This window comes from Drosophila mauritiana, chromosome 3R, assembly GCF_004382145.1.
Source record: "Drosophila mauritiana strain mau12 chromosome 3R, ASM438214v1, whole genome shotgun sequence".
NCBI classification, from domain to species: domain Eukaryota; kingdom Metazoa; phylum Arthropoda; class Insecta; order Diptera; family Drosophilidae; genus Drosophila; species Drosophila mauritiana.
Genome location: NC_046670.1, coordinates 23,887,167 through 23,900,434, shown reverse-complemented (window position 1 = coordinate 23,900,434; position 13,268 = coordinate 23,887,167). Strand labels below are relative to the sequence as shown.

General features: G+C 41.4%; 3 protein-coding genes across 4 annotated transcripts; 2 read left to right on the top strand and 1 right to left on the bottom strand.

The window, feature by feature from the left end:
• The first annotated feature begins 1,918 nt into the window (after positions 1-1,918).
• Positions 1,919-2,800, top strand: LOC117143891 (leucine-rich melanocyte differentiation-associated protein). Its single transcript, XM_033308793.1, has 4 exons — positions 1,919-2,026; positions 2,085-2,321; positions 2,397-2,545; positions 2,601-2,800. The coding sequence occupies exons 1-4, from the start codon at positions 1,997-1,999 to the stop codon at positions 2,731-2,733; spliced, it is 549 nt and encodes a 182-aa protein (XP_033164684.1). The 5' UTR covers positions 1,919-1,996; the 3' UTR covers positions 2,734-2,800.
• A 445-nt stretch (positions 2,801-3,245) lies between these two features.
• Positions 3,246-6,150, top strand: LOC117143889 (aldehyde dehydrogenase X, mitochondrial). The gene is made up of 5 exons (XM_033308790.1): positions 3,246-3,354; positions 4,424-4,528; positions 4,612-4,712; positions 4,768-5,339; positions 5,403-6,150. The coding sequence occupies exons 1-5, from the start codon at positions 3,319-3,321 to the stop codon at positions 6,044-6,046; spliced, it is 1,458 nt and encodes a 485-aa protein (XP_033164681.1). The 5' UTR covers positions 3,246-3,318; the 3' UTR covers positions 6,047-6,150.
• LOC117143890 lies at positions 6,086-13,174 on the bottom strand. 2 transcript variants are annotated; one of them, XM_033308792.1, is made up of 6 exons: positions 11,106-11,262; positions 10,097-10,328; positions 7,585-7,839; positions 7,368-7,526; positions 7,166-7,307; positions 6,086-7,096 (listed from the first exon to the last, which is right to left on the bottom strand). In XM_033308792.1, exons 2-6 carry the CDS (start codon positions 10,158-10,160, stop codon positions 6,544-6,546), a joined length of 1,173 nt encoding a protein of 390 aa, XP_033164683.1. In that variant the 5' UTR covers positions 10,161-10,328; positions 11,106-11,262; the 3' UTR covers positions 6,086-6,543. The 2 variants fall into 2 exon arrangements, with proteins under 2 accessions (XP_033164683.1, XP_033164682.1); XM_033308791.1 differs by lacking the exons at positions 10,097-10,328; positions 11,106-11,262 and adding an exon at positions 12,883-13,174.
• Positions 13,175-13,268: the final 94 nt, after the last annotated feature.

The following is a 13,268-nucleotide window of genomic DNA, read 5'->3' as shown; positions in this document are numbered from 1 at the left end:
AAATGGCAGATGAATGTGGTCTATTCCCTGGCATTCCCCCCGTTTTGAATACGTTGACAAATCGTTCGGTTAAGTGACTTAATAGCTAGCCCGGAGGAGCATAATGACGATGATTACTGCGATCGGCGTCGTCGATTATCTCGTTAATTAGAGACCACAGAAAACCAGAGCATTTTTGCACCGCTTGGCATTGCCGCCTTGTCAAGGTCACCCGATTTTAGCACAATTATCGAGGCCCTTATCCCAACCCATCATCATCGCCTCCGGTTTTATGTAACTCACTCACAGCCTGTGGGAAGTAATTAAAACTGGAGCAAGTCGAGTACTTTTTATTTACGAGGGTGGTTACCTGGCTTTCGTGACCAGGTTCCTATGGCAGTGTTAATGAGGCTAATACCAGTCTGCTCCAACAATTTAATGAGGAAAATAAATTGAATTTCAGGATAAGTTAAATATTTCATTAGTTTTTATATATGTATAGAATTAAGTGCTGATAATTAGTCATCAAAGTGGTTGGTAAACATACAACGTCATTACAGGTTTTACTACGAGTTTTAATGGCAAAAGGAATTCTTGGAAAAGAAAGTTTTAGATACCAGGGACTCACTCCCACAAAGTTTTTATTTATTCAAGTGGATTTTCAGGGGTAACGCCTTACCCAATTGAAGACCACTTGCCATGGACAACTGCCTTTAACTTGTGCCCAAATATTGACATTGAATTATAATGCCCATTGAGACGCACGGCAATCAAAGGCCTATATATAGAGTTACACACACGGCTATTACGGCCAAAAGTAGAGTGTAAGCAGGGGAAATAATAAGATGGTTAGCGGACAAAGGCAAGTGGCAAATACTTTGTCACTGACAGCGGTCAAAACATAAAGGGTAAAGGGTTTTCTTTCGCGGGATCTGCAACAGCTGCCAGCCAGGCCGATTGCTTTTCACGTATCTCAAAGATACGCAAAATTATACGAGTATCTACCCATCTGCCGGTGCGTATGGTTGGGTTTCATTGAATTGAGTGCCCGGCTAAATGCTGTGAGCCGCAATTCGTATCTCGCGCTTTATTTACTTACGCTGTCATCCCCTTTTGTTTGGCACTAGTTGGCCCAGCCCCCAGCCTCCAGTCCAATTTGTTAGCCATTTGCAGTCAATCGCAGTGTGGCCACTAAAAAACACGCTTGGTCTTTCCATTTGCCTTTTCATTTCGGCTCTTTAGTGGGCCGTCATCTCTGTTTGCCTGTTTGCCGGCCAGCTGGCAATTAAAAATGTATTTACCAGCTCTTTGCCATTGTGGAGCACTTATCGCGCGACTTGCACTTGACCAGTTCCGATTTGAAGTGGCTTAAAGCCATTCGAAGGACTAGCCCCTAAATGGCCGTTACTAAACGTCGACTCCTATCTAAGTCCACTTGTCGTATACTCTATGTGCAATCATAGTCGCCCGCTGGCGCCATCTACATGTCATTTAACTCTAGATAACTTATCACTCGCGTCTTTCTTCCTCTCTCGCCTTGAACAAGTTCAGGCGATGAAAGAAATCGTCAGTCGTGGAAAAAAGCTTCACAGAAGCCAAACAAAGTTAAACGCAAACAAAGAGCATGTGGAGTAGGTTACTGGAGTCTAGGGTTTCAACTCTTGAATACCTCATAATCTCGGAAATATTTTAACTTGTTGATTCCAAGTGCCTTATCATTTTAGTTAGCCTAAAACCAAAGAGCTAATACTTACTTATAGTTGATTATCTTTATCAATCATAATTTATAGATTCATTTCCATATGGTTATCAACAAAAATGTTATATAAAAGCAAATGCCAAGAAAAATCATCTATGTAGGGTATGTAAAAAATGAAAACGAAAAAATTAAGAGACAGCCTAAAAACAAAAGCATTCGCCTACGACTGCAGCACCATCGAGCACTCATTTCAGTTGCTCACGAGGAGATCGCCGGTGAGGTATCTCGCTAACCACAGATACGATTTATCTCAGAGCAATGCAAAGGCCTCAAAATAACGACAGTCAGGTAGCTTATCTAGCCAAGATTAAAAGTAGTATCTCTTTTATTTTGTCTACCCGTTTAGCTGATTTTGGTGCAACAGAATTTACGAACACTGCCCCCGGAATTAGTTAGGAGGCACGCTGATCATGTAGAGCAACTGGATCTAAGTCACAATTGTCTGAAGGATCTGTCTTGGTTGGCGGACTTCGAGCAGCTGCGTCATTTGGTGTTGGACAGCAATCGCATGCATGAGGCTCATTTGAGGACACTGACTTGCCCATTGCCACAATTGGAAGTACTGATGCTCAACAAAAATGAGGTGAGGCCACAGAATCACAGTTCAATTGCTGTATATTAGAAATGAACAAATATTGCAATTTCTTATCGATTCCAGTTCAGTGACCTGCCGACGACAATGCGACTGATCAGAAAGTTATTTCCCAACCTGCAGTATTTGAGCCTCCATGGCAATCCGATCTGCCCGGATGGCTTGGAACTGCAGCCGTTCTCCACTTACCTGCGCTACGACTACGAGTACTACAGGTGGGTGGGTGTCACAATATTGATCTATCTATACTTAGCTGCCGATCTGTTTCAGCAACTACATTGCACAGTCGCTGAGCAAACTGAAATTTCTGGATCATGGACTGGTTCAACGCACCTACAAATACGAAAGTTTTCCCATAAAAAATTACAATGGCAAACAGCTTATCCAGACGACAAGTGTCTAAAATTATTAGCAAATATGACTATTTAACCTATGTTATTTACATTTAATGAAGCAAATTTCTTATATTACCCATTGATATATTTATTGAAGCTTGGGTATTATATACTAAAGTATAAGACCACATCCTAGACACAATTCGTATAAGACAGCGTCTTGGATATCTAGCCAAGACACTAACCGCAGCCAAAAGCTTACAGTGGTCAAATTACACACAAGTGCGTTTAAAAATTGCTTGTGATAAATCAATATCACCAAGTATGCTAAAATTAAATTTAGTTTTAAAACATTCTATTTTAGCTAAAAATTCTAGTACAACTATTTGTTTAAACTCTATAACTTAAAAAATCGATGGACAATACCTACACATTGTAGGGCATTTGTATATGCCGGCCGGCATATGATAATTCAGAGGAGGACCACAAGCACAGTGAGAATGTGATGAACGGCAGTGCAAAACAAATCGCTGATAGCCAGTTATCGGGCTCTATATAAATCGGCATCTGGCAGCATTTCAGTTTCAGTTTCGCGACGACTCCCAGACAGCCGGTTTCTATTCCAGTTCTTGAACGTGTATATATTGCTCAATATGGCCGATCCCAACGCCAAGCCCAAGTACACAAAAGTGAGTATGTAAAAATATTGTGTGGGCAGCTGTATATTAAATAATGCAATACCCTATTACTTCGATGCACTTAGGCCAGGTGCATTGAACTTGCACTTCCTGCAATACAAGTTAAATGATTTAAAGTATGCTGCCTATTAAAACGCAGCACACACCAAACTCGTTTGTGTCGCAATTTACGCACATATGTACAAATATTCGCAATTTCGGCCTCTTTATGCAGATGTACGAATATTTTTTCAAAAAAACAGCAATTAGTTTGTTCACAGATAGAGGGCTTAAATTGTTATCAACAGATGTGGGACGAAAAAATAAAAAGATTCAACAAAAAAAAGAGCAATAATAATTAAGAAGTTTGCTAAGCTGATAAGAAAACATTCGTAGGGGTCCAACATGTACTTGCCTTTTTTTTCTGATACGGATGAGACTTTGAACGCTCATTTACAATGGCGAAATTAAGAAATATAAAATATAAAAGAAAACTAAACAATTATAAGATCAACTAGTAAAGATTCTTTCTCTGTAAAGTAAGAACTCCCTATAATTCCATGATTTTTATAGCCCACTTTTCTATATTTATTATTGTTTCCAATTGACTACTATAAGCGGACTACTTTATCTTGAAAGTTTAAGAACGCTGGTCTTACGATTTCTTATCGCCCAACAACCCATTATAATTTAAATCAACACTAGATAACAGCCTCAAACTACTTTGGTTTATTGTCAACAGTTTTGTCATTTTTTTATAAACCTCAACAATTTGGAATCGTGACTAGAATTACACTTTACAGTGTTTACATTATCGCGTGTCCCCGGCAAATTGAAATGGGCCAATCCGGGGGGTTGATAACTTGTTTGAGCGGATAAGTAATCGCTGACAAACTGGGCTAACAATGATGAACAAATTGCAAAAATTACTGGCACACCAATTGGCTGTTTCACGAAAGTGGTCGAAATTTGAGCATACTTATGCCCAGTGCGAACCCAATTACTGTCAGGTGGGGGAAGATTCCATTGGTTCCATTTACTTTGCATTAAGTGCCAACTCCCTTGATTAATTTATTTATAGCTTTTCATCAACAATGAGTTCGTTGATTCGGTTTCGGGCAAGACCTTTGCCACCTTCAATCCGGCTACGTCCAAGGAGATTGTCCAGGTCGCCGAGGGAGATAAGGTGAGTCCAGCATTCTCGAAAGAGATAGGATGGTGAAATAGTCATAATAATATACCTGTTGATTATTTTTATAATTTTATTAGGCTGACATCGACCTTGCTGTGAAAGCGGCCAAGAAAGCCTTCCATCGCGACTCGGAATGGCGCAAGTTGAGTCCTCTGCAGCGCACCAATCTGATGAACAAGTGAGTTTCACCCTTAAATCACACGTAAATAAAGTATACTAATAATCCCCTGCAGACTCTGTGCCCTGATGGATCGGGACAAGGCATTCCTGGCCAGCTTGGAGACCCAGGACAATGGAAAGCCCTACGCTGAGGCCCTCTTCGATGTGACCTACTCGATCCTGACGCTGCAGTACTACGCCGGCTGGACCGACAAGTTCTTCGGCGACACCATTCCCGCTGGCGGCTTTGTCTCCATGACCCGCAAGGAACCGGTGGGCGTAGTGGGCCAGATCATTCCCTGGAACTATCCCCTGCTGATGCTGGCCTGGAAGTGGGGTCCTGCTCTGGCCGTCGGATGCACCATCATCATGAAACCCGCGGAGCAGACTCCTCTGACTGCCCTTCACATGGCTGCTTTGGCGAAGGAGGCTGGCTTCCCAGCCGGTGTGATCAATGTGGTCAACGGATTCGGTCCCACTGCCGGTGCTGCTATCAGTTCTCATCCTGATATTGCCAAGGTGGCTTTCACCGGCTCCGTGGACATCGGACGAATTGTCATGCAGGCTGCAGCCACGTCGAACTTGAAGAGGGTCTCCCTGGAGTTGGGAGGCAAGAGTCCCGTTGTGGTCTTCGATGATGCGGACAGTGAGTTGCTGATCTCATTGAAACTAGACCCTGAACCTACTAATTCCTGCTTTCCCCCATCAGTTGACTTCGCCGTGGAAACCACCCACGAGGCGCTGTTCTCCAATCACGGCCAGAGTTGCTGTGCCGGCAGTCGCACCTACGTTCACGAGAAGATCTACGACGAGTTCGTGGCCAAGGCAGCTGCCAAGGCTAAGGCCCGCAAGGTGGGCAATCCCTTCGAGCAAAATGTGCAGCAGGGTCCCCAGATCGACGATGACATGCTGACCAAGGTGTTGGGCTACATCGAGAGTGGCAAGAAGGAGGGTGCCAAGTTGCAGGCTGGTGGCAAGAGGATCGGCAACGTCGGTTTCTTCGTAGAGCCCACTGTCTTCTCGGACGTGAAGGATGATATGCGGATTGCCCAGGAGGAGATCTTTGGCCCCGTCCAATCGATCTTCAAGTTCAGCTCCCTGGAGGAGATGATCGATCGGGCCAACAATGTGCAATATGGTCTGGCCGCCGGCGTTATTACCAATGACATCAACAAGGCCCTGAAGTTTGCCAACAATGTGGATGCCGGCTCTGTGTGGATCAACTGCTATGATGCCGTGCTGCCCTCCACTCCATTTGGTGGATACAAGCACTCTGGCATTGGCAGGGAACTGGGCAAAGATGGACTAGATAACTATCTGGAAACCAAGACCATCACCATGAAACTGCTTTAAGCTGGAACTTGAAGAGTTTCCTGTCTTGTATACACAATATTTGTATTTTATTCGCACTTGTTTTCGGTTTTGTGTTGCATTTTAAATAAAACTCATGGATTTAAGTTACCAGAGGTTAAAGTCGAAGGAATCGACTGCACAATGTGGTTTAATCAGGCATATCGAGCTCAGATTGAACTCATCAGCCCAAGAGTATGCAAGCTTTAGGTTGCATAAACTCGGTTTGGGCCACAATAATGGTATTGTAGTATTTTCTATAGCCTTGATGAAGCCACATTTTAGATATTTGATATCGAGGCACAAGTTCACTAAGCAAGGATAGTGAAAACTATCAATGAAATATCGATTGATCGAGGACTCTCGACTAGAGGGTCCCCTAAAACTTAGCCTACATTGGGTTAGTTGATAAAATATTCCTTAGTCGTTAGATATACTAAACACTAACACAACGTATAAAAATAAACCTGAGATTGCTGATCTGTTGGCTAGCCGCAGGATTAGGCCAAGCTCGTTGGCGGAACCTGGGACTGGCTCTGCACCTCCAGTAGTGGCACTGCAAGATCGCTCAAGCGCGACCTGGCACTCTGATAGTCATCCTCCGATCTCGGACGCATCTGCGTCTGGTGCTGTGGACTGCTCTGCTGCACTACCTCAGTGTACACCGGTTGAATCTGGACTTGGGCAGAGCCATTTCGTCCGCTATCGAACATATCATCAATGTCCACCAGCTGGAAGTCCACGGCGAATACATAACGCAGCACCATGACCAGCAGAGCCACTATCCACAGTACCATGCCGATCACGTAGCTGCAGCGGAAGAGCTCCAGATAAGTATCATGGGATACGTTGTGGTCGTGGATGATGGGACGCAACAGGGCGATGGCATCGCCGCAGGTGATGGCAGTAGGATCTGTGAGATTCTCCCGCAGTTGGCCACACAGGCGCTTTAGGTGACCATGGGTCAGGATCGTGTAGATTACACTGCCCAAACTCATCACCGAGAAGATTACGATGGAGGGCACCACAATGCGCCACGGCTTCGGCAGAACTCTGAAAAATATTATTCGGTTATTAAATGATTATGAGCATTAGTTACCTACTTAAAACCTATTTACTCACGAGCTCTTTTTGCTGCCTGTCTGGTAAATCAAGCACATGGCTGTCCATATAATGGCCACGATCTCTGATATGAGCGGAAATACGTAGACAAACTGAGCTCCGGGTCCTCTTTCCCAGAGAGTGGCCATAACATCGATGGACACTTCGGTAAAATGATATCTATTATTAATAAATTAAATAAAATTTGCTGCTTTACTCTTACTTGTGCTCAAAAAGTGGCGATCCGCCTCAGCATTGAAAGTGATCTTCGGTGGAGGAGTCGTCGTGGTAGTAATAACCTCCTCTTTCTTTTCAGCAATGAGACGCTCCAATTTCGGTCGATTCTCGATAGATTCGTAGATATGCGGTAACTTATAGATTTCTAAAAAGAAGAATTTAATTTGATTATAAACTAAAGATAAATTTTCAAGCTATCTTACGGCTCTCGCTCTTCAGCGATTCAGGTGTGACATCCTGCACGGAATACTGCCTTCCATAGGCATACTGGGTGGCTTTGATGAAATCCCGATGAAGGATCTCCTTGCTGGACTCATCCATTTTATCAACGCTGCGCTCCCGGAAGATAAGTTTGGCACTGACTATTCCCTCGTACAGATCGCCCGATATCATGTTCAGCGATATGTTCCATAGTATGGAGAATACTGCTATCAGGACCATGAGACATATTACCATATCTAAATAGAAAACAAAAAAACAAGTTTATAATAATATCAATACTTTAAAAATTGTAAGAATAATTCGTTAATTTAAGGCAACCTTGAAATGTGTGTTTCAAATATTCATTATATTTTCCTGATCTCAGCTGAACAAAAATTCAAAAAACGAGCCTGAATTTGCTTAGGTTCCATTTCATTCTCTTATTGAATTTGGATTTTGCATTTTGAATATGGCACACAGACATCAGAAATCAGACAATGAAATCATACTTTTAACCTCTGGCACGCTTTAGCATTGCAAACATGTTGTTCTATCAAACGGACCGCTGACAAATTTGAATTTGAAATTAATGGATCGCAAATAGACATGGCTTCATTTGGAAAAACAACGATTTATGGCTCTGTCAGGAGCCGTAAATCAAGTATACGCACTGTTGCGAACAATGGATTTCGAAATTATGAATAAATGGAAAACTCGAGTGATTGAAGGTTAGACATTCGATAATTTATGGCTTTCTAGTTATGTTCGGCTTGAGTTTGTTTGTTTTGTGTAAGAATCCGCTAACTGTGAACTGGTCTTCGTTTATTAACGCTTTTGTGTGAGTTTCTATCGGCGGTATGATATCATGCCAAATGTTTTAGAGCTCGGTTAACGAGTCGGGGCGAAACATTTTCAGATGACGTCGATACCGTGACTGCCTCCCAATAAAATTCATTTCAATTGATGCAAATATTCCCGCATATTGTTCGAAATAAAGAGAAAACAATTCGCTGGCAGAGTCAACAAACAGATTCGTGGATAAATATACGACTATGCTCGGAGTGCATAATAAAAGTCCTATGTCAAAATCAGGGGAAAATGTTATATTACCATTCCATTTTATGGTTCATAATGGACAGCTGTATTTTACATGTCTATAGAGAGAATAGATGATGAGCTGCTACCGCAGATTTCATGCCCCAAGTGCTTTGAACGCATTAAGCGGAATGTTTTTTGGCCGGCCACCGACTCATTTATACACATATAGATACAAAGCGATTTACTGCGCGTTGCACGATCAGTCGCAAAGTGGCACCAACGGAATGACATCATTTCCATCATGAATTCGCTCTCATCTCCGGAACATGGGTAAATAATATTCAGCGGTAGTCGAGAAGTCGACAGTCGTTAGCTCAATCGCTTTTGGCCAGGTTTCGTTACTGAATTTGGCCCAAAAGAAGCGAAGCCTCGCAGAGAAAACTATAAATAAATATTACGAATAGCTTGGCGAAGTAATCTCAACCAGCATTAGGCTACACAACAAAGTTAGTTAATTTTTTTAAAATTTCATTTCAAGAATCTTCTTTGAATTTTGCATTTCAAGCAGCTAACAATTTTCCTATCACTCTTGACTAAGTGTTTGTTTACAAACGACGGCTCCCGGAAGCTTGGCACTTTAGCCAATTCGTTAATGCCATTAACAGGAACCACATGGCGAATGCGTACTATGAACTTCGCCCACTCAAATAAACCTTCCCCCACTTATCGACAGATGAGAGCTGCATCAAATGAACTATACACATTTATAGGATGAAGATCGGCAGACCCAGCAAGACACAAGTGTGAAATTGTTTATATTCAAACACAACGAAGTTTATATTAGCGTATGGGCCCAAAAAGCTGTTGGCCAATTTAGCACCTTTAATGAGTTGATTGATGCTATAAAAACTGTATAAAGTTGGCAAATTTAGGTAGCCGTTGGAAATGCTGGAAGGCCTTGTCTTTTATCTGGGATTAACGTTACAACAGCTCCAATCTATGTCCGATGAATTGAAAAACATAATGAATTTATATACAAGTTGAAGAGCAGAATTCCCACTGTGAATTCACGTATATCGAATTATTTATTGGGTCGGTCTCTGCCCATTCGAAACATTCAAAACACTCGAATACATATACTCAATCGGTTTATTGATGCTGAAAGACGCGCCCCCAAAAAGCAGCCTCCATGACTGATGGACAAAACCGTGAAATGGCTTTAATTGACTTGAACATTTGCTGTCAATAGCAGCAGACAGTTCACCTCAAATTTAACCAATTGGCTTTTCACAGTACGCGACATTCTAATTTCTAAATGTTTCTATGGATCTTGCTTTTTATTTTGGGTTTCACCTTCTTCAGCCCTCCGAAGGCCGACCCCAAAAATGTATTTTAGGAACCAAGGGCTGCCCTCAGTATTTATGCTAAAAACAATAAGCATATTTAAATTGTTAAAATATTTTATGTTTAACGTACGATTTAGATGGCCAATATCGCTGGTGGTTAGCTTTCCTTGCTTGTATTTTTTTATCAGCTCCATTTTGGCATATTAGTTTTTATTGTGGTTTTTTTAATTTTATCACACCCGAAACATATTTTCAACACATTTATCTGGTATTTATCCACAAAACTTCTAATAATAGTTTTTAATTTACATCTGTTTTCCAAACGCGATTTTTATGGATCTCGCTGGGAATAAATTACGTGACTGATGGATATGAAAAATAAGGCATAAACATTTATTAGGAAAACAATGTTAAAATTTGTCAGAAACTTGCATTAATTTCTGTATGTAATCACAAAAATGAAATATGTTGAACATGGTTCATTTGCCTTTTTATCGGGCAACGGTCTTTATCGTTTGCACTTTGAATTTACTTAGCTTATGTGATTTCTACGAAACATGAGGGCAAAAATTTATTTTGCAAAAAGAGGGATTTACAGAAATTTATAAGAAATATAATTAATAACTGCGATCATAGATTTAGCTTCCACTTTTCAGCAAACCTAATGTAGCGCGCAGCCTTTTTGATTTTCGCCTCGATTCTGTTCACTTGACCGATCGAAATAATTGAGATTAATTGATTTGAAATTACCGAAAGTGTGCGGGTGTATTCGTTTGTACATATGAAAGGTATCCAACCGAATTTAGCAATTGTATTTGAAACACTTTGGCTATCAATTTACATTTGGCGCGACCGGCAGTTGTTCGGGCTTTCAATTTCCATTTCTATTTTCCTGTCACATTACGTATACGTAACGAACCGAAATTAACACCTTTTTGTTCTCGAACATACATACATATGTACATATGAGTTTTTCAGTGGCTTAAAGTCGTTTGGAATGGGTGTTTTTGGTTTGGGAAAAGTGACATCCGTCTGGGCACATGAGTCAAGGTCAAGTTTTGGGTTGGTTTGCGGTGGGAAAGGGGAAGGGGGGATGTGGGCGCCTTATACTCGATTTGACATTTATGTGGGTTATTTACACTGCTTCGATATCACTGATTTGCATGAAAAGCGATGGCACTGTTAATTGCCAAACACGAAATTAATCCACGCGACGTTCGGGCACGCATCCAAAAGATATAAAACCGTTCCAAATTCTGCGTTCTATGCGCTCTCAATCCGTCCGACTTTCGTGACTGTTGTTCAGACACTGAGGCGACTATATATGCCAGTCCATAATTCTCCAGCCGATTTCGTCATTCTCTCGCTCTCATTCGCTCCACAGAGAGCGATATCTACAGCTCAAGTTCACTGTGTGTTTGTTGCCTTTATGGCGGCTCTCCGGAGCGAGCTTCTTCAGTTTTGTTTTGATTTCGAAAATCTGCAACTGGTTGCCTTTGTTTTGATTTGGTTCTTTCGTGTTTGTTGTTGACTGTTTTTTTTTTGTTTTCTTATTTTCTTGTTTTGTTCATAACAAACGGCGTGCGTGGGATGGGAATTCATTGTTTTATTTTTACATTCTGATTGGTGCGAATGTGGGTTTTGAGAATAACTTTGAAGCGTAGTTTAAATTACGAAACAATTTTAATTTTTATATATTTGCAGATTTTTTTATTACTTATGAAAGTGCGTAACACTGTTTTATTTCTGTGTACTCCTTGTTAACTACGCTTGCGAATTTATACTCCATTAAATGCTTTCAGCTATTTGCAAAATTCGTTATTCCCTTCATGTTTATTTATAAATTTTTATAAATAAACAAATGCACAGTTCGATTTGTATCTTCCATTATTAAGCTGCCTCAATCAGAGGCGCGCATTAATCCGATATTCATAGAAACACAAATATCCTGTTCTGTATGCAAGACCATTGTTTCGGCATTTCGGCAGTTGCCATGGCCGCAATTATCGCCGATGACCTTGAAAGAACACGCCGCTTTTTCACGTCCAAGGTGAACTTAATTAGCGGCCAAAAGGCCTTCGAAGGACTCGTCGATGTGAGTGCTGCAAATCGCGTGCCTGGCAGGCATCTAGTTTTTTTTCTGGTTCCTTATGCTAAACGCGAAACTCCATCTAACAATAAAGCTCGTCACTTGGGAGCCGTTCAAGTTTCGAGGGTCTTATCGCATATACAAGTCTCGTCATTTTCATAAAAACTATTAATCCTTTCTTTTTCAAACAGATGTTTTGAATCATATAATAGATATCATAATTTCTTAGTTAGCAACAAATATTAAAATGACTTGCTCTGTAATCTATAATTTGCTTAATTCGTGCTTATCGCGCTCTAAGCCTATTTTGAAACCACAAGCAAACCAAACAATTACCACCCAAGGAACTTATTTATAGACTGAGTTGCGCCCAATAAAAACCATAATAACTATTTCCTCTGGTTAGAATGCCTTTCGCAGGCGATAAACATTTTTAGCCCTGACGATTTCTATTGAATCCACAGCCACACATGTCATAATAAGGTCTTCGCCACCGTTAGATAAACAAGCAAATCATTCCTTGCCCCAATGTTGAAACTGACGATGACGTCGTCCCCTTATGCAAATCCCCAGCAGATAATGCGACGTACATGAAAAAATTACAGAGTTACAAGGTTCCAGGTGAGTTATGGTGGTGGTGATCAATCATATTCGAAACGAACATAGCTAGTAATGTTTATTTTATAAAAAAAAGCTCGCAATTTAAACACTTTACCATCATGTGAAAGTTATTTAAAATATTTTTACAGTGATTTCAGCACTTAAGCTTGGATGATTTAAGCATGTTCTACAGGGCGTATACGCATTTTTTGAATAAAACCACTTACGTTCGCAGCGCACCACTTCGCTCCTGGCTTCCCGGGTTAGCATCTGCAGGCTGTCCCCAATCCGGCGTATCCTCTGCGGCCGGCTCCCCATCTCTGATCCGCGGCACTTGGCTGCCGCATCTAATTACATACGTCTTCTGTTTACAACAGACAAACAATTAGCAAAATTGCTAAACAAAAACTTAGCACTTGAGTGCGCATTTTTGGACTCGAAACACTCAGTTCGGTAGGACTTGGCACTAGCTTGGTGTGTCTGACCCGATGGAAAAGAAAAGCCACAACTGGAGACGTTCAGACGACACGACCGCTCGACGAGAACTGTGCGCACGCCAAGCGGCTATGAGCCATTAGGGGTATTTGCCGCTGCTCCGGGGAAAATTCAAATG

What these genes read in the sequence shown, in the direction of transcription:
- LOC117143891 (XM_033308793.1), top strand. Translation starts at nt 1,997, where the DNA reads ATGCAAAGGCCTCAAAATAACGACAGTCAG. An exon ending in CTCAAAATAACGACAGTCAG is followed by an intron (nt 2,027 to 2,084) that starts GTAGCTTATCTA and finishes CTACCCGTTTAG; the next exon opens with CTGATTTTGGTGCAACAGAA. An exon ending in TACGACTACGAGTACTACAG is followed by an intron (nt 2,546 to 2,600) that starts GTGGGTGGGTGT and finishes GATCTGTTTCAG; the next exon opens with CAACTACATTGCACAGTCGC.
- LOC117143889 (XM_033308790.1), top strand. Translation starts at nt 3,319, where the DNA reads ATGGCCGATCCCAACGCCAAGCCCAAGTACACAAAA. An exon ending in AGGTCGCCGAGGGAGATAAG is followed by an intron (nt 4,529 to 4,611) that starts GTGAGTCCAGCA and finishes TAATTTTATTAG; the next exon opens with GCTGACATCGACCTTGCTGT. An exon ending in CGCACCAATCTGATGAACAA is followed by an intron (nt 4,713 to 4,767) that starts GTGAGTTTCACC and finishes AATCCCCTGCAG; the next exon opens with ACTCTGTGCCCTGATGGATC.
- LOC117143890 (XM_033308791.1), bottom strand. Translation starts at nt 12,973, where the DNA reads ATGGGGAGCCGGCCGCAGAGGATACGCCGGATTGGGGACAGCCTGCAG. An exon ending in ATCGCTGAAGAGCGAGAGCC is followed by an intron (nt 7,527 to 7,584) that starts GTAAGATAGCTT and finishes TCTTCTTTTTAG; the next exon opens with AAATCTATAAGTTACCGCAT. An exon ending in TCGCCACTTTTTGAGCACAA is followed by an intron (nt 7,308 to 7,367) that starts GTAAGAGTAAAG and finishes ATTTTACCGAAG; the next exon opens with TGTCCATCGATGTTATGGCC.